Source organism: Eleutherodactylus coqui, chromosome 12 (genome assembly GCF_035609145.1).
Source record: "Eleutherodactylus coqui strain aEleCoq1 chromosome 12, aEleCoq1.hap1, whole genome shotgun sequence".
Classification (NCBI taxonomy): domain Eukaryota; kingdom Metazoa; phylum Chordata; class Amphibia; order Anura; family Eleutherodactylidae; genus Eleutherodactylus; species Eleutherodactylus coqui.
The window spans coordinates 102,176,842-102,200,423 of NC_089848.1; the positions used below are offsets into that span (position 1 = coordinate 102,176,842).

General features: G+C 46.0%; 1 protein-coding gene across 1 annotated transcript in view; it reads right to left on the reverse strand.

Moving 5' to 3' along the window:
• PTPRN2 (protein tyrosine phosphatase receptor type N2) overlaps positions 1-23,582 on the reverse strand; it is a 1,135,353-nt gene that overhangs the window by 730,200 nt on the left and 381,571 nt on the right. The window contains exon 10 of the mRNA XM_066584551.1: positions 6,406-6,492. Within this exon, the coding sequence (XP_066440648.1) occupies positions 6,406-6,492 (87 nt within the window). The remainder of the gene's footprint in view (positions 1-6,405; positions 6,493-23,582) is intronic.

Below are 23,582 nucleotides of genomic sequence, written 5' to 3' on the forward strand. Positions count from 1 at the left end.
TGACTGAGCCACGGCGCTCGCAAACCAATCACAGCCAGCCCTTCCTGGAGGCAGGGATTTTGAACCTCCAATCCTGGAAGGGCTGGTAGAAGACTGAAGACAAGTGCTGGGGGTGAAGAGGAGAAGACAGAGATGACAGCACTTCTTGGGTGATGCATTATTATTTTTTTTCTTTACTCCAGCTAGGGCTTATTTTAGGGCTTTTACAGTAGGATTTCCTACTGTAAAAGTTGCATCACACCGCACAAAAAAAGCGTTTCCGTGTGATGCGATGCAACAGGGAGGAAGGCTCCATAGGGAACCATGGGCTACAAAAAACGCAAATCATGGCTGTATGGAGCATGCTGCGATTTTGTAGTCTCTCAATGTCGCAGGCTACAAAACATCGCTCATGGGAAAGAACCCGTAGGAAAGCATGAGCTATACATACATGCAATTTGTAGCTCTGTCGCATTGCGACAAAATCGCATGATAAAGTTGCCCTTGTGGAAGCGACCTAAAGAAAACCCATAGAGGAAAAGCAACAGTACACAGATTGTTTCAAAATATTGACAAGACACATCCATAACCACATAAAATAATAAATGGCTAAATTCACTCATACATTATATCGCTCCTAGCAATGAAGCCGTTTTGTAAAATGTGAACGCGTCTGCAGGATAATAATCCTCCCAGGGCAGGAGACGCGGACCCCCTTCCGGGTTTTGCCCCACTCTTTATTGAAGACGACAACGCTTTGACGTAAAAATGAATGTTGAATATAACCAAACAGTAAGAAGAACTTAGGACTTACCCGGTCCAAGGGAAATGCCCAAATGGACACCCCGTCATACCCACAATCACATAGAGGTGGGAATCAATCCATAATATTCATTTCACGGCACCTGGTCTACCAGGAGACATCCACAAAGGACAACACTCTCGTCCTATCCCAAGGTTCCAAACAGTCTGGGTTCCAGCATAGTAAAGGTACATGAAGAAAGGAAACCTATGCTAGTGCTGAAGGGTGAACTAAATGAAGAGGTTGATGGGAGCAAAGCAAAGGATTAGAAATGTGAACGTTCTTCACACAGGGGTAGTGATGAAAATTTGCCCCCTGATCAAGGATTAAGTAGTAGTCTTCCGGTTCCGGGTATTACTCGAAAGGTAATTCACTTGAAGACAGAGCCAAGACTTTACTGTGGCAACAAAGAGCTGATGGATCCATTTTGGAGACCCATAGTCAAGCCTGCTTGATAAAGGAGGCAATTGTTACCATGGTTATCCGAAGCACGTTGCACCTCCATTTCTTGCTCAGTTCTGACAATGAGTCTTCCTCCCCCTGTCATTGCCAGTGACGTCATTATAGGCGGTTGGCTGTTTAGTTCATTGCAGTAACTAAACCAGCCTCCTTCTCTATCCCTATATCAGCTGTGACAAAAATGCCCCATTGATATCACCAACAATGAGAGGTGGAGGAAGATTCTACACCATGTAACCCAGTGCTGGAACCAGGATGGAAGTGGAGTTGCAGGCACCACTGGACCCAAACTGGATCTGGTAAGTATATACATTTCCAGATGACCCCTTTAATTGTATAAGTAAGTTATAACAATGTAAAATGTGAGTACATCCAAAACAACAACCATCAAGATCATGAGCACCACAAAAATATCAACTGCACTTTCCATAGTAGTCACTCGGAAGTTAGTAGTATGTGGCCAAATTCATTCATTTTGGCCAGTGTGAGGACAATAATCGATGGCAGAATTACCATCCTATCTGAAGCCCTTAAAGATTGATGACCTATTCTCAGGATGATCAGCGGGGTTGTCCACTGCCCAGAAGTCCCACCGATCAGCTGATCTTCAGGGCTGGAGTTTTAATGTATGGAGCTGCTTTGTTGTTGGAAGTAGATGGCTCCATACACTACTTAGTGGCCCAATGTGGTACTGTAGGCTGAGTACAATGGAGGTATCTTCTTCTAGCAACAAAGCAGCTCCCAGACAGTGATCAGCTATAGGTTGTCAACCTTTGAAATGGGGCCTTTAAGTAGTAAAGACATTAAAAGTTCCAAATGGTTGCCTGTAAGATCCACCATAGTATCAAAAAATTGGCAGAAGAGAATTGGCAAAGATTCTGTCTGCAATGGAGCATGCAAACTGCAAGTCCTTAATATGCACAAAAATGTGCAATATCCCTCCAACAATACAATGAAAATTCTTCTCTTCGGATCACAGGTCAAGTATTCGCTCTCCGTATGTTATTGTGATCCCACAATTTCCTTGACATAGTGCATATAAAGAGAGACAATTGTTTCATTGAGGCCTAGCCCTTTGGCGTGATATCTCCCACTCGACGTTATTTCTCATTTTGCAATATTACATCATTAATTTTATCTTTCCAGCCTTCTGGATGAGGGTAAGTTTTCGAGCAGTGTTATTAGAAAGATGCGGTGACAGAGCTTGTCTATGTATAGCCATAGGCTAAAACGTATTATCCATTGGTTTGAGCAGATTATTAGGGCTGTAAACAAGATTATGGCGTATAATATAATTTGTGATGCAATAATACAAGGAAATCAGTCTCATATGAATGTACAGCTTGTCATTTTTTATACTTATATAGGTCCCCTAATATCTCCTACTATCATCAAGAGCTGTTTGGTGCCACAAATGGGATTTCCAGCAAATATGTAATGAAAATCGAATTTTCAACATTTCAAGATTATTCAGTTGCATTTCTAGAGCTGGACTGCTTGTTGAGAACATATGTAAGATTTACCATATATACTCGAGTATAAGCCTAGTTTATCAGCATACTTTTTTATGCTGAAAAAGTCCCCCTCGGTTTATACTCGAATGAGGTGAACCCCCCCCCCAAAAAAAAAACCCCGCAATACTCACCTCCCAGCGGGCGTCTGTGTCCCCGACGCAATGGTCTCCCCGGCGGTGCGGCAAGCTGCTTGAGAATTCTCTCCGCTGTCATCTCCTTGCTCAGCTTTGAATTCCCCCGCTGTAAGCGCTGTGATTGGATCGAGCACCAACCAATCACAGCCGGCACTCGATTATTCTCAGTCATTCAGTGAATGACATTATTGAATGGCTGCGAGTGGTTTATCTAGCGGCACTAGATCCAATCACAGCGCTTACTTACACAGCGCTGACGGCGGGGGAATTGAAAACCGAGCAGGGAGATGAGAGAGGGAGAAGTCTGAAGCAGCTTGCCACACCGCCGGGGAGACCATCACGCTGGGGATACAGACGCCGGCTGGGAGGTGAGTATTGCGTTTTTTTTAAACTTAGTATATACTGGAGTATAGCTCGGCTTATACTCGAGTCAATAAGTTTTACCAGTTTTTTGTGGTAAAACATATTGACTTGGCTTATACTCGGGTCGGCTAATACTTGAGTATATATGGTATTTTATTCTTCATATATGATACATGAGATCATCTTAACGGTTGACAGTTACTTTATTTACTCTGTATCCAGCCAGATAACGTGTGACGTACAAATGTAGCAAATATTGAATTAACATTTACCTGTTTATGATAACCTTAGAGGTCTGTCCATTAAGCAGACAACCCCACTTTAATAGTGCTGAAAATTGACAATATTGAGTTAACATTAACATGTTTATGATAACTTTAAGGGTCTGTCTATTTACCGGACAGCTCTGCTTTGATAGGGCTGAAGGGGTTAAAATAGTAACCTGAAACATACTTACCTCTCCACAGCCGCCAGGATCCAATTCTTCAGTCACGCTGTGGTCCCAGTGGTTGTTGTGATCACTGATGGCACAGGAAATCATGTGACCACTGCAGCCAATAAGAGGCTGCAGTGTCACATTCCTGAACTCCTGGCATCATGATGATCAGTATGTGAGCGCCAATGCCAGGAGAACGAGTGGTGATGCTGCTGCCTCTCATTAGTGACAACCTGCGTTCCTTTGACATTAGTGATCACAACAACCACCGGAACCACAGCGGGACTGCAGCGTTGGATCTCGGCAGCTGCTGAGGGGTAAGTATGTTTCAGTTTATTATTTTAACCCCTCCAGGCCTATTAAAGCAGAGTTGTCTGGTAACTGGACAGCCCCTTATAGTTATCATAAACATGTTAATGTTGACTCAACATTTTTGAACTTCAGCACTATTGAAGTGGGGTTGTCTGGTAAATGGGTAACCTCTTTTAAATGCTATAGACACTTTTGCTTACCTAGTTCTTAAATCCATGTATTTCTAGATAAAAAATATTTTTGTAATTGGTGTTAATTGAAAATTATTTGCCAGGTCTTATGTGCTTGCAGTGTAATAACTATACTCTGCAAGCTGGAGGACTCATTTCCTTGTAAAATCTGTGAGACTGACTGATGGATTCTGCAGCTAGTGACAGTATGCTTGACCTTGCAATAAATAATGATTGATCCGCTATCCATAATCTCTATCCACTATATCCTCCTTCTCTTCCCACTTGGAAAAACGGAGCTCATCATCTTTCCCCAATCTCACCTAATATCCTCACTAGACTTACCAATCATAATCAATGGCTCCATATTTACCCCAGTCTCACAAATCCGCTGTCTTGGTTTAAAATGTAATTCTGCCCTGTCCTTCAAACCGTACGTACAAGCACTTACAACCTCCTGCTGCCCCCAACTCGAAAAGCTCATAAACATCTCTTAGACTACAATCTTTCCTCAACCTCAACAAAAATTCTAGCGTATGCCCTCATCATCCCCCATCTAGATTACAGCAGCATCCCATCCAATACTCTTGCATTCCTCCAAACCACTCTCAAATCTGCTGTCCCATGAATCCACTTTTCCCTTTATTCTTCCTCTGCCAATCCACTGTATCGATCCCCTTCATTGGCTTTCCATTGTCCAGCGAATTCACTCCAAAATATTACTAATGACATACAACACCATTAACAAACTGTCCTCTCCATACATCTCTGAACTATGCTGATGCCTCTCCACACATCAGCTCTAGTCCTCACAAGATCTGCTTCTTTGGTGTCGTCCAGTCTGCTCCTCACACAATCTTCTCCAGGATTTCTCCTGTGCGTCACCTATACTCTGGAACTCGCTACCCCAAAACATCAGACTCTCCACCACTTAGGAAAACTTCAAAAGGAACCCAAAAGCCCACCTGTTCAGAAAAGCCTACAGCCTACAATCTACAGTAGCCCTGCTCCCACCACAACATGAGCACCTTCTACCATCACCTACTGTCTCCTTCCCTTGTAGTCTGCAAGCCCTCGCAGCAGGATCCTCCCTCCGTCCAGATCAGTTTGTAAGTCATGTAGTTTGTTCGTTATTTCCATTCATAATTTTTCCTGACTCTACGTTCCAGTTTGTCCCAGAGATGTTCAGTAGGGTTCAAGTTGGGACTCTATGCAGCCAGTCCAATCATGGAACCTCCATATCCTCAAACCAACATACAACAGCGTTGGATTTGTGACAAGGTCCGTTGTCTTGTTGGAAGTAAGGCCAACCATTCCCAGAGTATTACCACATTGTCAGCAGCACATTATTGTCTAGAATGTCAAGGTCCCACTCAGTGTTCACGGTTCTTGTCATTGCAACCAACAGACCGAGACCATGCCATGTAAACCATCCCCAAACGATAATGGAACCTCCACTGTACTTAACTGTTGGCACAACACATTTAGGCAAAAGGCGTTCCCCATCATCCTCCACACCCAGGTACGTCCATCTGATGTCCAATTTCTTCCATTGATCAACTATCGAATGTCAACATCTTTGCGCCATTTTAGATGGGCCGATCCACTGGACAGCTTATGTATAGCGACATAACCTGTATAGCATGCAGTTTCCATCACAGACTATGGCTGACACCTCCAAGGGTTTACATTTTGGTTTAGGAGACGTGACATTCTAATAAGACACAATCCTGCTACTAATAGGGGTGACCAATTATTTTTGATAGGATGGTGTTTGCACAGCGCCCAAGAATCAATGGTGCTTTAAAATAATACTAAAAACATCTAAGGAACTGGGTTCTGTTCTTCAAAAAAAAAAAAAAGGTACCGCTTGCTTATTTCCGATGGAACAGATTCTTATTACTAAAATTACAAGCCGCTACCATGTGACATGCTAGACCTTTCCATATTCCTGCAGATGTGTAGAAATCTCTGCAAGTTTCATCTGTAATCATGAAATGACACAGCATTATTCATCAAATAGAATATTCCGCTCTATCTCCGTCTACACAGAAGTTTATTTAAAATCCCACCTGATTTTTTCCCTTTCAATTTAGAGAATGCCTTGAATCCCCTCCACCGCCGTCTCCGGTGCGAAATTACTAAAAAGGGATTGTATACAGCAACATAAAGCAGCCTGCAATGAGGAGCTCACGGAGGAATAAAATATGAAGGCGTGGAGATAATGAAACCTTACCTGACATCACTAAAGACGTCCATCTGCTGGTTCAGGAGCACGGCCACCTTGTTTAATAATTCCAGACCCTTCTCCACCGTCAGGGGGCTGTTAGGAGCGAGCAGAGAAAAAGCATTAGCAAAAAAATGGAACTCATCAATAGGCGAAAGGCTTAAGTCCCAAAAGAGTTATCACCTTGGCCTTTCAAGATATAAAAGCTGTAGCTTGCTATATTCCTGTCACATTGAGAGCGTGATATCTAGGGAATAGGGATCAGGTGCGTCCGAGAACATGATGAATCACCTGAATTTTCCAGCAATAGGACAAACAATATAGTGTAAATGAAATCCTTAGGAAGTGTGATATGTCCCCGATCCATCCAGAGATGAACTGTCATGTGTGTGTGTGTATATATATATATATATATATATATATATATATATATATATATATACCAGTATTGTTACTAAAGTATTCGAAAGACAGTCAGATCACATAAAAGAGTATAGCTAGGTAGGTGTACCCTGTGCTCAGTACTTAGTTGAGGCGCCTTTGGCGGCGATTACAGCCTCCAGTCATTGGGTCATGATGCCACAAGGTTCACAGACGGCCGGGTCGGATTCCGACTGCGAGATTCTCACAGCGGGATGTGACCATGTGCCCCTGCATGTCCAACATCTTCACTCGGCGCTGTGGATGTGCCGGCTGGCGCACGGGCGCTCATGTGCAGTGCAGAGCCGGCGTGTCATAGATGAGGCTGGCACTGAAATAGGACATGCCGTGGTTTCCACCCCGCGAGCGGAATATCACAGTTGATTTCCGCACGTGAGCATGGAAATGCATTTTTTAATGCATGTCCTATGGGCTGTATGTGCTGCGGGATCCGGGTCTCCGGATCCATCAGTGCGAATACACCCGTGCGCATTAGGCCTTAATTTGGGAATTTTCTGCTATTCTTCTCTCCAGATCGTCTCAAGCTTAATCAGTTTGGATGGGGGCCGGCTGTGGACAACCATTTTCAGGTCTCTCCAGAGATGTTCGATTGGTTCAAGTGCGGGCTCTCGCTGGCCACTCAAGGACATTCACAGAGTTGTCTTTAAGCTATTCCTGTGTTGTCGGTGTGCCTAGGGTCAGAAGCGTAGCTAAAGGCTCATGGGCCCAGGTGCAAATGTTCAGCCCCAGACCCTGTATACATGCACAACTTCTCTTCATGTCTGCTGGCTGCATTGCTTACAAGGGGTTTTAAAAGATCAGCGACTCAAGTCTCAAGTTATATGTCTCCTTCATCTTAAAAATAAAATGATACACATTAAGGACAGCATAATACAACTTTTAGAACGCGGTGGCTTACAGACAGTAGCTCAGCTCTAGTATACCTCTAAGTAATGCTGTCACTATATAATAGCCCGATACCACTTCTACACAGGGCTAGGGAGAACAGTGCAGTTACCTCCGGTGATAGTTTCTGATTGGTGTTCACTTTCTTATTTCTTCTCGTTCTGGGCCCACACTGCCATGAAAATTTCTTCCAAGACACTCCTTTGGTTATTCTCTGCACACAAACTTATCATCCTGCTTCTACCTCTGCCCCTCTCAGTGCCACCCTTTACACCCCACACAGTATAGTATCCATTACACTTTAATAATTTCCTTATTACGCCCACCACAATGTAATGTCTTCTTTGTACGTCCTACAGCAAAACATCTCCCTTTGGATCACAGCAAAGTAGTAATCCCTCTCAGTGCCTAAAAGTTAATATGCCATTGTTGTCTGCAACTGAGTAATAATGCTTCATTTGATGCCACACAGTTATAGTGCCCTTCTTTGTACCCTCTACAAAGTAACAGTGTCCCCTTAGTGTCCCACAGTTATTTGTATCTCTCAGAAGGTAATATTGCCGCCTTAGTGCCATTCACAAAGTAATAATGCTGTGACAAAATAATGGTGCCCCCTTAGTGCTCCAACAAAATAACAGTGCCCCAATAGTGCTTCTCACAAAGCAATGGTGACCCCAATAGTGCCCCCTGTAAAGTAATGTTACTCCCAATGCCACCACTTCCAGAGTAATAGTGCCCGTAATAGTGCCGGACCCAATTGCATCCCTCACGCACTAATAGTGATCCCAATAGTGCTTCCTGCAGTAATGGTGACCTCCAACAGCATATGACTGCTATAGTGCCCCATCCATAGTAATAGTGACCCCAAAAGTGCCCATCGCATAGTAATGGTGATGCCAATAGTGCCCCTTGCAAAGTAATAGTGTCCCCAATAGTGCCTGATCCAATAGTGCCCCTCACATAGTAATGGTGAACACATCAGTGCCTTCACAAGGAAATGATGCCCTGCAACTGCAACCCCTATAGCTATGCTACTACTTAGGGTCATTGTCTTGTTCGAAAGTGAATCTTCTGTCCCGTCTGAGTTCCCTTGCTTTCTAGATCACGTTTTCATTAAGAATATTTCTGCACTTTGTTCCATACAGCTTTTCATCAACCCTGACCTGTCTCCCTGTCCCAGCCACTGCTGCCATGCTTCACTGTAGGGATAGTAGTGGGCAGGTATCGGGCAGTGCCAGGTTTCCTCCAGACATAACGCTTAGAATTGAGGCCAAAAAGTTAAATCTTGGTTTCATCAGACTAGATAATCTTGTTTCTCATAGTCTGAGAGATCTTTGAGTGCTTTTTGGCAAACTCTAGGCGGGCTTTCATGTGTCTTACGTTGAGGTGATACTTCTTTCTGGCCATTATGGCATAAAGCCCAGATTGGTGGAGGGCTGCAGTGATGGTTTACCTTCAGAAAGTTTCTTTAATCTACACACAGCATCTTTGGAGCTCAGCCAGAGTGATGATTGGGTTCTTGGTCACCTCACTTATAAAGGCCCTTCTTTCCCAATTATTAATTCTTGTAGGTTAGCCAGTGCTAGGAAGAGTCCTGGTTGTTCTAATCATCTTCTATTTAAGAATTATGTAGACCACTGTGTTTTTGTAGCCTTATTCAGATCTGTATCTCCACACAATCATGTTTTTGAGCTCTACAGGCAGTACTTTCCTCTTCACGGCTTGGTTTTGGCTTCAATATGCATTGTGAGCTGTAAGACCTTATATAGACAGGGGTGTATCTTTTATGGTAACTTTTAGTGCAGCAAAAATGTTTTCGTAGCCTTCTCTAGATCTTTGCCTCCGCACAATCCTATCTATGGGCTCTACATGCAGTACTTTCCTTCTCATGGCTTGGTTTTTGCTCTGATATGCATTGTCAGCTGTAAGACCTTATGATGTGAGTGGGTGTGTCTTTTTAACTTATATCCAATAAACTGAATTTTTCTCAGGGGACTCCAATCAAGTTGTAGAAACATCTAAAAGATGAAGAGAAATGGGAGGCTCCAGACCTAAATTGCAAGTGTCATACCAAAGGGGCTGAATACTTATGTCAATGCAAAATGTTAGTTTTTATTTAAAAAATTACAAACATTTCTTACATTCCTTGTCATACCATGTTTTGTCTGTCTCTGTTCAGTTCTCCTGCATCCCCCATCTTCTGGAAAACATGCAAGGACGTTTAGATCATCAGTTAGGCTCTAGTCTGGGATCACCCTTTAAGGTGGGTGCTCCACTCCACTTTCAGATTCAGCTATGGCAGATTTAGGGATAGGTCCAGACCCCCTGCCGTACCTACTTGGTCTCTGGTTCTGTCCCACACTGCATGTACATAGTTATTTCTAGATTTCTACATATTGCTCAGCTTGCTTCCGTTTACTCTTGTGAGTAGTTTGGATTCTCAAACATGACTGATGAAACGTGACAAACAAATTATATTTTCTAAAATGCGAAAATTGCTATTAAAAAGGCAACAAAAAAGTTTTGTGTCGCAGTTTAATGCGGGAAGTGTCAAGTTAAACTTTGCTACATATGTAGATAGATGCAGTACAACCTCTACTAGCATTGACATCTGCTAAGGCCAATTTCGAGTAAGGCTGTTTTTTTAGCCAAATTTTTGTCTCTAGTAACATTGATGGCCCCTAATAACACCGGCGTGTGCAGGCCCACGTGACATTGCTCCTGAATAGAGATGAGCGAACGTACTTGTCCGAGCTTGATACTCGTTCGATTATTAGCGTGTTCGAGATGCTCGTTACTCGAGACGAGTACCACGCGATGTTCGAGTTACTTTCACTTTCATCTCTGAGACGTTAGCGCGCTTTTCTGGCCAATAGAAAGACAGGGAAGGCATTACAACTTCCTCCTGCGACGTTCAAGCCCTATACCACCCCCCTGCAGTGAGTGGCTGGCGAGATCAGGTGTCACCCGAGTATATAAATCGGCCCCTCCCGCGGCTCGCCACAGATGCATTCTGACAGAGATCAGGGACAGTGCTGCTGATGCTGGAGCTGCTGTAGGGAGAGCGTTAGGAGTTATTTTAGGCTTCAAGAACCCCAACGGTCCTTCTTAGGGCCACATCTAACCGTGTGCAGTAGTGTGGAAGCTGCTTTTTGCAGTGTTGCACATTTTTTTTTTGTATATCGGCCGTGCAGAGCATTGCATCCTGCAGTAATTTTACATTGTCCAGGGCCAGTAGTGGTGAGGCAGGGACAGAAGACATATTTAGTGTATATGGGCAGTGGGCCTTTCCAAAAACATTTGGGAAAAAAAATCTATTTGGGCTGCCTGTGACCGTCCTCAGTGTACTGGGTCTCTGCTGGGGGTAGTTGTCCTAATTCATACGCAGCCAGCTAAGTGTTGCAGCAGGCTTGCGCAAAATTCTTTCCTGCCTCTGTGTTGCCTCTTACATCACCGCTGTATTCCTGTCCATAAGTGTACTGGGTCTCTGCTTGGGGTAGTTGTCCTAATTCATACGCAGCCAGCTAAGTGTTACAGCAGGCTTGCGCAAAATTCTTTCCTGTCTCTGTGTTGCCTCTTACATCACCGCTGTATTCCTGTCCAGAAGTGTACTGGGTCTCTGCTGGGGGTAGTTGTCCTAATTCATACGCAGCCAGCTAAGTGTTACAGCAGGCTTGCACAAAATTCTTTCTTGCCTCTTTGTTGCCTCTTACATCACCGCTGTATTCCTGTCCACAAGTGTACTGGGTCTCTGCTGGGGGTAGTTGTCCTAATTCATATGCAGCCAGCTAAGTGTTACAGCAGGCTTGCGCAAAATTCTTTCCTGCCTCTGCTGTGCGTTCCGTAAGCGAAGTCAGCCTCCAACCACAGGCCAATAAGCGGCACATTTAATTACAACGTTCTGTTTCTGCACTACTGGTAATACACCATGCTGAGGGGTAGGGGTAGGCCTAGAGGACGTGGACGCGGCCGAGGACGCGGAGGCCCAAGTCAGGGTGTGGGCACAGGCCGAGCTCCTGATCCAGGTGTATCGCAGCCGACTGCTGCGGGATTAGGAGAGAGGCACGTTTCTGGCGTCCCCACATTTATCTCACAATTAATCGGTCCACGCGGTAGACCTTTATTAGAAAATGAGCAGTGTGAGCAGGTCCTGTCGTGGATGGCAGAAAGTGCATCCAGCAATCTATCGACCACTCAGAGTTCTGCGCCGTCCACTGCTGCAACTCTGAATCCTCTGGCTGCTGCTCCTCCTTCCTCCCAGCCTCCTCACTCCATTATAATGACACATTCTGAGGAGCAGGCAGACTCCCAGGAACTGTTCCCGGGCCCCTGCCCAGAATGGCCAGCAATGGTTCCTCTCCCACCGGAGGAGTTTGTCGTGACCGATGCCCATCCTTTGGAAAGTTCCCAGGGTCCGGGGGATGAGGCTGGGGACTTCTGGCAACTGTCTCAAGACTTTTCAGTGGGTGAGGAGGACGATGACGATGAGACACAGTTGTCTATCACTCAGGTAGTAGTAATTGGAGTAAGTCCGAGGGAGGAGCGCACAGAGGATTCGGAGGAAGAGCAGCAGGACGATGAGGTGACTGACCCCACCTGATTTCCTACGCCTACTGAGGACAGGTCTTCAGAGGGGGAGGTAAGTGCAGCAGCAGGGCAGGTTGGAAGAGGCCGTGCGGTGGCCAGGGGTAGAGGCAGGGCCAGACCGAATAATCCACCAACTGTTTCCCAAAGCGCCCCCTCGCGCCATGCCACCCTGCAGAGGCCGAGGTGCTCAAAGGTCTGGCAGTTTTTCACTGAGAGTGCAGATGACCGACGAACAGTGGTGTGCAACCTTTGTCGCGCCAAGATCAGCCGGAGAGCCACCACCACCAGCCTCACCACCACCAGCATGCGCAGACATATGATGGCCAAGCACCCCACAAGGTGGGACGAAGGCCGTTCACCGCCTCCAGTTTGCACCGCTGCCTCTCCCCCTGTGCCCCAACCTGCCACTGAGATCCAACCCCCCTCTCAGGACACAGGCACTACCGTCTCCTGGCCTGCACCCACACCCTCACCTCCGCTGTGCTCGGCCCCATCCACCAATGTCTCTCAGCGCACCGTCCAGCCGTCGCTAGCGCAAGTGTTGGAGCGCAAGCGCAAGTACGCCGCCACGCACCCGCATGCTCAAGCGTTAAGCGTACACATAGCCAAATTTATCAGCCTGGAGATGCTGCCGTATAGGCTTGTGGAAACGGAGGCTTTCAAAGGCATGATGGTGGCGGCGGCCCCGCGCTACTCAGTTCCCAGTCACCACTACTTTTCCCGATGTGCCGTCCCAGCCCTGCACGACCACGTCTCCCGCAACATTGTACGCGCCCTCACCAACGCGGTTACTGCCAAGGTCCACTTAACAACGGACACGTGGACAAGCACAGGTGGGCAGGGCCACTATATCTCCCTGACAGCACATTGGGTGAATTTAGTGGAGGCTGGGACAGAGTCAGAGCCTGGGACCGCTCAAGTCCTACCACCCCCAGAATTGCGGGCCCCAGCTCGGTGGTGGTATCTGCGGCGGTGTATGCTTCCTCCACTAAACCACCCTCCTCCTGCTCCTCCTATGCAACCTTTGTCTCGCAATCAAGATGTGTCAGCAGCAGCACGTCGCTAGCAGTCGGTGTCACGCGGCGTGGCAGCACAGCGGTGGGCAAGCGTCAGCAGGCCGTGCTGAAACTACTCAGCTTAGGAGAGAAGAGGCACACGGCCCACGAACTGCTGCAGGGTCTGACAGAGCAGGCGGACCGCTTGCTTGCGCCGCTGAGCCTCCAACTGGGCATTGTCGTGTGTGACAATGGCCGTAACCTGGTGGCGGCTCTGCAGCTCGGCAGCCTCACGCACGTGCCATGCCTGGCCCACGTCTTTAATTTGGTGGTTCAGCGCTTTCTGAAAAGCTACCCACGCTTGTCAGACCTGCTCGGAAAGGTGCGCCGGCTCTGCGCACACATTTCCGCAACTCCAAGACGGACGCTGCCACCCTGTGGACCCTGCAACATCAGTTTAATCTGCCAGTGCACCAACTGCTGTGCGACGTGCCCACATAGTGGAACTCTACGCTCCACATGTTGGCCAGGCTCTATGAGCAGCGTAGAGCTATAGTGGAATACCAACTCCAACATGGCGGCGCAGTGGGAGTCAGCATCCTCAATTCTTTACAGAAGAGTGGGCCTGGTTGGCAGACATCTGCCAGGTCCTTGGAAACTTTGAGGAGTCCACCCAGATGGTGAGCGGCGATGCTGCAATCATTAGCCTCACCATTCCTCTGCTATGCCTCTTGAGAAGTTCCCTGCAAAGCATAAAGGCAGACGCTTTGCGCTCGGAAACAGAGGTGGGGGAAGACAGTATGTCGCTGGATAGTCAGAGCACCCTCCTGTCTATATCTCAGCGCGTTGAGGAGGAGGAGGAGGAGCATGAGGAGGATGAGGAGGAGGGGGAAGAGACAGCTTGGCCCACTGTTGAGGGTACCCATGCTGCTTGCCTGTCATCCTTTCAGCGTGTATGGCATGAGGAGGAGGAGGAGGATCCTGAAAGTGATCTTCCTAGTGAGGACAGCCATGTGTTGCGTACAGGTACCCTGGCACACATGGCTGACTTCATGTTAGGATGCCTTTCTCGTGACCCTCGCGTTACACGCATTCTGGCCACTACAGATTACTGGGTGTACACACTGCTTGACCCACGGTATAAGGAGAACCTTTCCACTCTCATACCCGAAGAGGAAAGGGGTTCAAGAGTGATGCTATACCACAGGACCCTGGCGGACAAACTGATGGTAAAATTCCTATCCGACAGCGCTAGTGGCCGAAGGCGCAGTTCCGAGGGCCAGGTAGCAGGGGAGGCGAAGAGATCAGGCAGCATGTACAGCACAGGCAGGGGAACACTCTCTAAGGCCTTTGACAGCTTTCTGGCTCCCCAGCAAGACTGTGTCACCGCTCCCCAGTCAAGGCTGAGTCGGCGGGAGCACTGTAAAAGGATGGTGAGGGAGTACGTAACCGATCGCACGACCGTCCTCCGTGACGCCTCTGCCCCCTACAACTACTGGGTGTCGAAGCTGGACACGTGGCCTGAACTCGCGCTGTATGCCCGGGAGGTGCTTGCTTGTCCTGCAGCTAGCGTCTTGTCAGAGAGGGTGTTTAGTGCGGCTGGGGGAATCATCACGGTTAAGCGTACCCGCCTGTCAACCGACAGTGCCGACAGGCTTACACTCATCAAGATGAACAAAGCCTGGATTTCCCCAGACTTCTTTTCTCCACCAGCGGACAGCAGCGATACCTAAACAATACGTAGGCTGCACCCGCGGATGGAAGCATTGTTCTCTATCACCATCAAAAACGTGGACCTTTTAGCTTCATCAATCTGTGTATAATATTCATCCTCCTCCTCCTGCTCCTCCTCCTGAAACCTGACGTAATCACGCTGAACGGGCAAATTTTCTTAGGCCCACAAGGCTCAGTCATATAATTTTTCTAAACAATGTTTATACGTTTCAATGCTCATTAAACGTTGAAACTTTCACCTGAACCAATTTTTATTTTAACTGGGCTGCCTCCAGGCCTAGTTACAAATTTAGCCACATTAACCAAAGCGATTAATGGGTTTCACCTGCCCTCTTGGTTGGGCATGGGCAATTTTTCTGACGTACATTAGTACTGTTGGTACACCAATTTTTTGGGGCCCTCGCCTACAGTGTAATCCAATTAATTTTTTGCCCACCTGCATTAAAGCTGACGTTACATCAGTTGTGCTGGGCACTGCAATGCGATATATTTATGTACCGCCGGTGAGTTCCAGGGAGCCACCCATGCTGTGGGTCCACAGGGAGTTGTGACTGCATGTGTCTACTTCTAAAGAACCCCAGTCTGACTGGGGCATGCAGTGTGGGCCGAAGCCCACCTGCATTAAACGTGACATTACCTCAGCTGTGCTGGGCAATGCAATGGGATATATTTATGTACCGCCGGTGGCTTCCTGGCACCCACCCATGCTGTCGGTCCACACGGAGTTGTAACTGCATGTGTCTACTTCTAAAGAATCCCAGTCTGACTGGGGCATGCAGTGTGGGCCGAAGCCCACCTGCATTTAATCGGACGTTACCTCAGCTGTGATGGGCACTGCAATGGGATACATTTATGTACAGCCGGTGGGTTCCAGGGAGCCACCCATGCTGTGGGTGCACACGGAATTCCCATTGCGGAGTTGTACCTGCCTGTGACTATTTATAAAAAACCACGGTCTGACTGGGGCATGCAGACACCTTGACAGAATGAATAGTGTGTGGCACATAGGTTCCCCATTGCTATGCCCACGTGTGCAGCTCCTGAAGGAGGTGGCACAGGATTGGATTTCTCATTGCTTCTGTACAGCATTGTGGGCTATCGCCCCGCCCCTTTTAAAGAGGGTCGCTGCCTAGCCATGCCAACCCTCTGCAGTGTGTGCCTGCGGTTCCTCCTCATGGCAGACGCACTTATAAATAGACATGAGGGCAGCTGAAGGCTGCGCAGGGACACTTTGGTGTGCGCTGTGGACACTGCGTCGTGTGTGTGTGTGTGTGGGGGGGGGGGGGTTGGGCAGCATGTAACCCAGGAGAATTGGCAGCGGAGTGTCATGCAGGCAGTGATTGTGCTTTGTTGGAGGTAGTGTGGTGCTTAGCTTAGGTATGCATTGCTAATGAGGGCTTTTCAGAAGTAAAAGTTGTTGGGGGGGGGCCCACTCTTGCCGCTATTGTGGCTTAATAGTGGGACCTGGGAACTTGAGATGCAGCCCAACATGTAGCCCCTCGCCTGCCCTATCCGTTGCTGTGTCGTTCCCATCACTTTCTTGAATTGCCCAGATTTTCACAAATGAAAACCTTAGCGAGCATCGGCGAAATACAAAAATGCTCGGGTCGCCCATTGACTTCAATGGGGTTCGTTACTCGAAACGAACCCTTGAGCATCACGATAATTTCGTCCCGAGTAACGAGCACCCGAGCATTTTGGTGCTCGCTCATCTCTACTCCTGAACCCATGTGATCGATCTCCTGCTTGGTGTCTCCCCCTCCTGCTGCTCATGCAATCCACCATTTTCCACCATCGGCGACGGGTAATACGTTAGTACAGTACAATTGCACTGCAATGTAACAGTATAGACAACACAGTGATAACGCTGAGGACAGATAATGATGTCACCTGCAGTCCTATGTGACAGCACAGAGAACACAGTGATAACGTTGAGGGCAGATAATGATGTCACCTGCAGTCCTATGTATTAAAGACCATATTTATTCTCTATTAAATGTGGTTTGGTGTGTTTTTTGGAATTTCTAGAACAAATTAATTGAATTTACATTGATTCCTATGGAAATAATTATCTTGAGTAGCAACGGTTTCAGGTAAAGCCGATTGCTTTCGGACTAATTACCAATGTTAGTAGAGGTTTTCTGTATATAGATTGATATTTTCTAAGTCTTCATTTAAATTATACAGGCAGAATGAATACAATTCCACTATAAGAAAGACAGTGGGAGAGCTGCAAGGCGCAAACCACTACTAACCCAAAGGAACACAAAAGCCTTGTCTCACATTTGCTAACAAAACATCTAGAAGAACTACTTGTGGAATAATATTCTGTGGACTGATAAATCAAAGGTGAAACTTTTTGGAAGACGTAGGTCCCGTTACATCTGGCGCAAAACCAACACCACGTTCCACAATAAGAACATAATACCAATAGTCAGACATGACGGTGAAAATGTAATGGTTTGGAGCAGGATGTGGATGACTTGTCATCAATGATGGAACCTTGAATTCTGGTCTCTGTCAGAAAACCCTGAAGGTCAACGTCCACCCATCATTTAGTGACCTAAAGCTGGAGAACAGTTGGGTTATGCAACAAGACAATGATCTAAACCACACAAGTCCACCTCTGAATGGCGCGAAAGAAACAAAAATGTAGGTTTTGGAGTGTCCGAGTCAAAGTCCTGATTTGAATCCTTTATACAGGGACTTCATGCTCGAAAACTCTCCTATGTACCCAAATTAAGATAATTCTACACAGAAAAGTGAGACAAAATTCCTCCATAGTGAAACAAAAAACTTATTTATTCATTTAAGGTATCACAAACTTTTGATTGCAGTGGTCACTGCCAAGGGTGGCACAATCAGTTATTAGGTTGGAAGGGAGGGCAATTATTATTTGACATGGGTGATAAATAGTGATGAGCGAGCATACTCGCTAAGGGCAATTGCTCGAGCGAGAATTGCCCTTAGCGAGTACCTGCCCGCTCGAGAGAAAAGGTTTGGCTGCCAGCGGCGGGCAGGGAGTGGCAGAGGAGAGTGGGGAGGAACGGAGGGGAGATCTCTCTCTCCCCTCCGCTCCCTCCTGCTCACTGCCGCAACTCACCTGTCACCCACGCTGGCACCCGAACCTTCTCTGCCAAGTGGGGAGATACTCACTAAGGACAATGCTCGATTGAGCAATTGTCCTTAGCGAGTATGCTCGCTCATCTCTAGTGATAAAAATTCAAAAATCTTTATTTTCAATATGTGGAATGATAATTTAAAGCCCCATTTTATGCTTCTTTCTGTTGTCTTTATCGTGTATTAAAATTAATTGAATAATCAGTAACATTTACTCATGACAAATTAGTAAAAATAGAGGAAATTGGATAGGTGGAGGGCAAATACTTTTTCACAGAACTGAAGGCAATAAGCCAGATGGCTGGGCCTGTAAGGCAGCAACAGCAACCTGAGACACTTGATCCATAGTGAGGTAAAAAGAACAGAGAAGAGGTCAAGAAGTGGTTAGGAGAGAGACTAGTAATTATCAGATAATTATAGTACCAGTGTTTCTAGTGGTGCAATGCGCCACACAGCTCTGCTGCATGCATGTCACACATAGCTCTGCTACATGCACGTCATACACAGCTCTACTACATGCACGTCACACACACACAGCTCCGCTACATGCATGTCACACACATAGCTTTGCTACATGCACGTCACACACAGCTCTGCTACATGCACGTCACACACACAGCTCTGCTAAATACACGTCACACACAGCTCTGCTACATGCATGTCACACACACAGCTCTGCTACATGCACATCACACACATATAGCTCTGCTATCTTGCTTTCACATATTAGCTGCATCTGATTAACGAACTTTAGCAGCTCGCTGAGGAGACATGTTTGCTCATAGCTTTTGCATATCTGCTGCACGAGATTTACGAACTTCAGCTAGTGGCTGATGTGACATCGTAGCTTGTCGCTGTGTCATGTAAGCTGCATTAGCTTCATGGCTGCGTTGAACCCTCTGTGGTTATACGTTTGCAGGACAGTGACGGTTTGTTTCAACAGCGGACAACAGTTGACAATTAGATAATGGCTGGACTGGTGTTGGCGGTATTAGCACTTGTGATGAAATTATATCACGTTCAGGAGATGCTAAGATAGCGGTGAAGGACTATGCCTCAATATTGTTGGTCAATATGTACCGCAAGATATGTATGTGGGCATTTGTGAGGTGTCATTTATTAGAGTCTCCACACAGGTGTCCAGCTGTCTCACAACATACAAGCTGCCAGATTGAGAACTGCTGTATCCATAGCAACTGAGGGGCTTTAGTGGCTTAGACACTGTTATACATCAGTGTTCAGGAGCGAACCGGACCAGTAGGAGTTTCATGTGGAACTTTGCTAAAAATTTGGTAGAGCTTTGTGCTAAACTAAACTTTTTACAAAGTTTGACCAGAAATAGGGCTCTACTGGTTTGGTTCACTGACATCTTTTGAGCGATAACCGTTGTGTCTAAACCAGGCTTAACAGAAATAAATGATAACCTCGGCTCTGTAACATCTGTATATACACTGAATGGCCCCTTTATTAGAGCCCATGGCCCATTTGCACACAAAAGGTCCTCCTAGAAGTCTATGGGAGGTGTACAAATGCGCACTCAATACGCTGCACAACTTCGAAAAAGAACACATCTGTAATTCATTAGCCTTTAAAATCACGGCATGTGAACTGGCCCCGCAAACGCAAAAAGTAAAATAATTTGTGCCAAAACACACGCAAAAGCGCATCTTTTACGGCGCAAATGAACTTAAATCACACAAGTATTTTCGCACATACACTTGCATGAAAAGACCCTTAGATGGAGTCTCTAATAAAGTGTCAGCTCAGCGTACATTCACTTAATCTGTTCCTATTACTCATTCTGTCTCAGCAGATAAAGTGTTTTTCCCTCCAATGATCTTTCTTTTTGCTTTTGTGTTAATTAAAGCTTTTCTCTCCGCGCTGTTATTGTGTCAGTGGCTCCTGCCTGGCGTTTCCCCAATAGACTCTTATTGTTCCACCAACTCCCTGCTTGGCCCGGCATTGACAAGACGAGCATACACAAGTGTACGGCAGCTGCAAACTCTTCACGCTGCTTTTACGCGTCCTTCCAGCCTTCGCAGAGTTAAAAAAAAAATAATAATAAAACACCATTAGAATTGCGGGTACTAAAATGTATAAAATGCAAGAATATTGTATTTATTATGCTGTTCCAGGGGCTTATTTTTACACGCAGTGGGTGAGCAAGCGATTGCTAAGCGGAACACAGCGGTTGAGGGTCAAATCCCAGCGGTTTGCACAAAAAGAATCTGAAAAGGCATTCATCGCTTGCGGATTGACGTCATACGTTATCTGTATAGAAAGAATGTATGGAATTAGGGGGAAAAAAAGGAAAGTACAGTCTATTCATCTCCAGCCTCGGAGGCCTTACGTGCACAAATAGCGACTTTTTTTCTGACCTGCGCTGTGATCTTCTGGGCTGCGGGCTCGCTAAGTAGCTGGCCGCAGGTAATTACAGTGTAAACAACAGCTCATCGTAAGCAGCCGCCATTGCATGATGTTCTAGAGCTTTCTATCTCAATTGTCAGACTAAATATTATTTCTAAATTGAACGGCGCGGAGCTAACGGGCAATTTATAGGAGACGAATTATGTCATTTTCAGCCGCTATTCCTTTCTCTAACAAGCATTTCCCAGAGACCATTTTGAGCTGCCACTAAGAAACACTAGAGACTAAATTGAACAAATGTAGATGTGTCTTTCCTTATAACGATACTTATCCAAAGTGGAGGAAACCATATCATCTCGGCTGGAAAAGTTCAGCTCAGGTCATGTAATACAGCAGCCTGAATATCCACCAAATGACACAATGCGCCATGTCAGGTCTGCGATATACTACCGAGCAATGGCAGGAAGAGACTAAAGGACATGAAATAACATAGTAAGAAAGCCCTCCGTCCATTATTATCCTGCATTGTTGATCCAGAAGAAGGCAAAAAAAAAACTTGAGGTAGAAGCCAATTTTACTCATCTTACAGGAAAAGAAAATTCTTCTCCACTCCAAATCTGGTAATCAGAATAATCATTTCTGAAGTAATCTCGCGACTATCGCGAAGAGTAGATGGGTGACATTAGGAGCTGCTTCCTTTTGTTTGCCGCTTATATTGATAGTAGTATGTAAGGGGTTAAACAGTTGGGATTTGAGGTTTCTTTGCTCCTGGCTGTTAGAGCAGGAGCTCAGCTGTTTCTTCTGAGCCAGACGCCAAACATATCTTCTGGATTGGTTGTAATAGTTATCCTTAAAATTCAGATATGCACAGAATTTGTAAACGCAGAGAACAGGGCTATTTATAATGAGACTAAAAAGTGGGGAAAGGGAAACCTCAACCTATCAGGCTAATGCAAGGATACATTATGTTAAAGCAGGGTGATCATCCTGACGAGGACGGCCCCACACCTGGAACATGGGGACAGCCTAGACTGTCTCGAGAGTGATGGCAAGGGAGGTGTTAATTGACAGATGTAATTCACAAATGACACAATACTACTAAGAAGCAGATGTTACAAAACCAATAAGTAAGTATTAACAGTAGAGACTTATCTGAAAGTACGATGACACCAGGGGGAGAATAACCATACCAGAACTCCACCATGTAGGGGCTCAAACATATGTACTACACGAATAGTTAGCCTAGACTGTCTCAAGGTGATGGCAAGAGAGGTGACAATTGACAGATGTAATTCGCAAACGACACAATACTACTAGGAAGCAGATGTTACAAAACCAATGAAAAAGAATTAACAGTAGGGACTTATCTGAAAGTACGATGACACCAGGAGGACAATAACCAGACCAGAACTCCACCAGGCAGGGGCTCAAACATATGTACTACAAGAATAGTTGATTGGCCAGCTGAGGGAATCACCTCTCCACCAACCAATCAAACTCCACACCAGCAGATAGTTGTTTACACATCAGTGTCCAGCACCAAATGACAGGGGACATGCACCGACACTGCAATCACATAGCCTGGGCCAGAGGTGTAACTTGAAACTCCTGGGCCCCAACGCAAAACCTGTAACAGGGCCCCCAACTATAATGCTTTATTCATAGTACTATTCTCCCTATATGAAGAAAGGGAGGCCTTATGAGCCCCCTAAGGCTCCTGGGCCCAGGTGCAACCGCATCCCCTGCATCCCCTATAGTTATGCCAGTGTGCTGGGCTGACGTTGCAACATCACTCCAGACTTGCTTCCATGTTGCAGCTGCTACGCCGTGACAGAGTTGCAGTTGGCGTGCCTTGACACTGGCTGTAAGGAGACTTCCCAGCATGAGACTCCTATGCCTTCCTTAGACTTGATTGCAGTTTTTTTTTTACAATGGCCGAGCCTAAGGCTTATTAGTAATTGCCATAAAACATATATGGCTGGGCACTAAGGAGTTAAAGGAGTATTCCCACCTGTGAGTTTTTATAACATATCCATAAGTTATGCAATGAATGTCTGATATATGCAGGTTCAACCTCAGGGATCTGCACCCATGTCTAGTTTTGGACCCCTCCATCCCTGGTCTGGTTGAACACAGTGGTCAGGGGTGGTTAGGAATTACGAAACACAGCTGAGAAAGCTTTGCGGCCCTGTTTCCATAACTCTCATACAGTAGAAATCAATGGAAGTTCTGCAAACAGTGTAGCACGAAAAATGGATTTTTTTACATTTAAAGGGGCACTAACCTTTCAGACAACTTATAATCATTTAATGACCTGTGTGTCTCACCAAACTTGTAATATACGGTACTTGCATTTAAAATGTAGTTGTTTTACCACTGTAAATCAAGCCTGTTGTTAGGTATTGAGCTTCTGCAGTTGGGATGCTGGAACATTTTCTAAGCTGTGGTGGAGGGACTATCTTTACAGGCTGCTTTCTGCACACATAGACTCTTTGTCTGCAATCTCCACCATCTCTGCCTCGACTGCTGTTACGTGTGTGTATTAAATTAGGTTTACTAACCAATTGCCTAGAATGTCTGAATGCTTAAATTGTCCTGGGAAAAGCAGGCACTAAGATATTGCCCCCTGCTGATTGGACCATAGACTATGCAATGCAGCATTGGGAGTCAGGGCAAGGAAGTCAGGACAGTGAACTACTGCCAGAATTCCAGGCTTGTAAACCACTGCCAGAAATGAAGATTCCCACCTGAAAATCAGAACTTGCAGATATGAAACAGGGTGCAAACAGCAGTGAATGAGATGGTAAGGAAAACCTGGTGTGTTTTAGGAAACATGTTGAAAACTAAAGTACGTTTTAAGCAGAATTATCTAGCTAGAAGGAAATTTATAACACAATGATTTCTGACAGTCATTAACCCTTTCCAATCCACTGTCTGAAGACATTATGATTTAAGGCTGTACAGCTCCGATGTTGGAAGACGTCCATCGGGGTTCTCTTACTGTATATTGCTAGCCATTCTGCTGTTGGAGCCTATCCAACATGTCACCTCATGTAG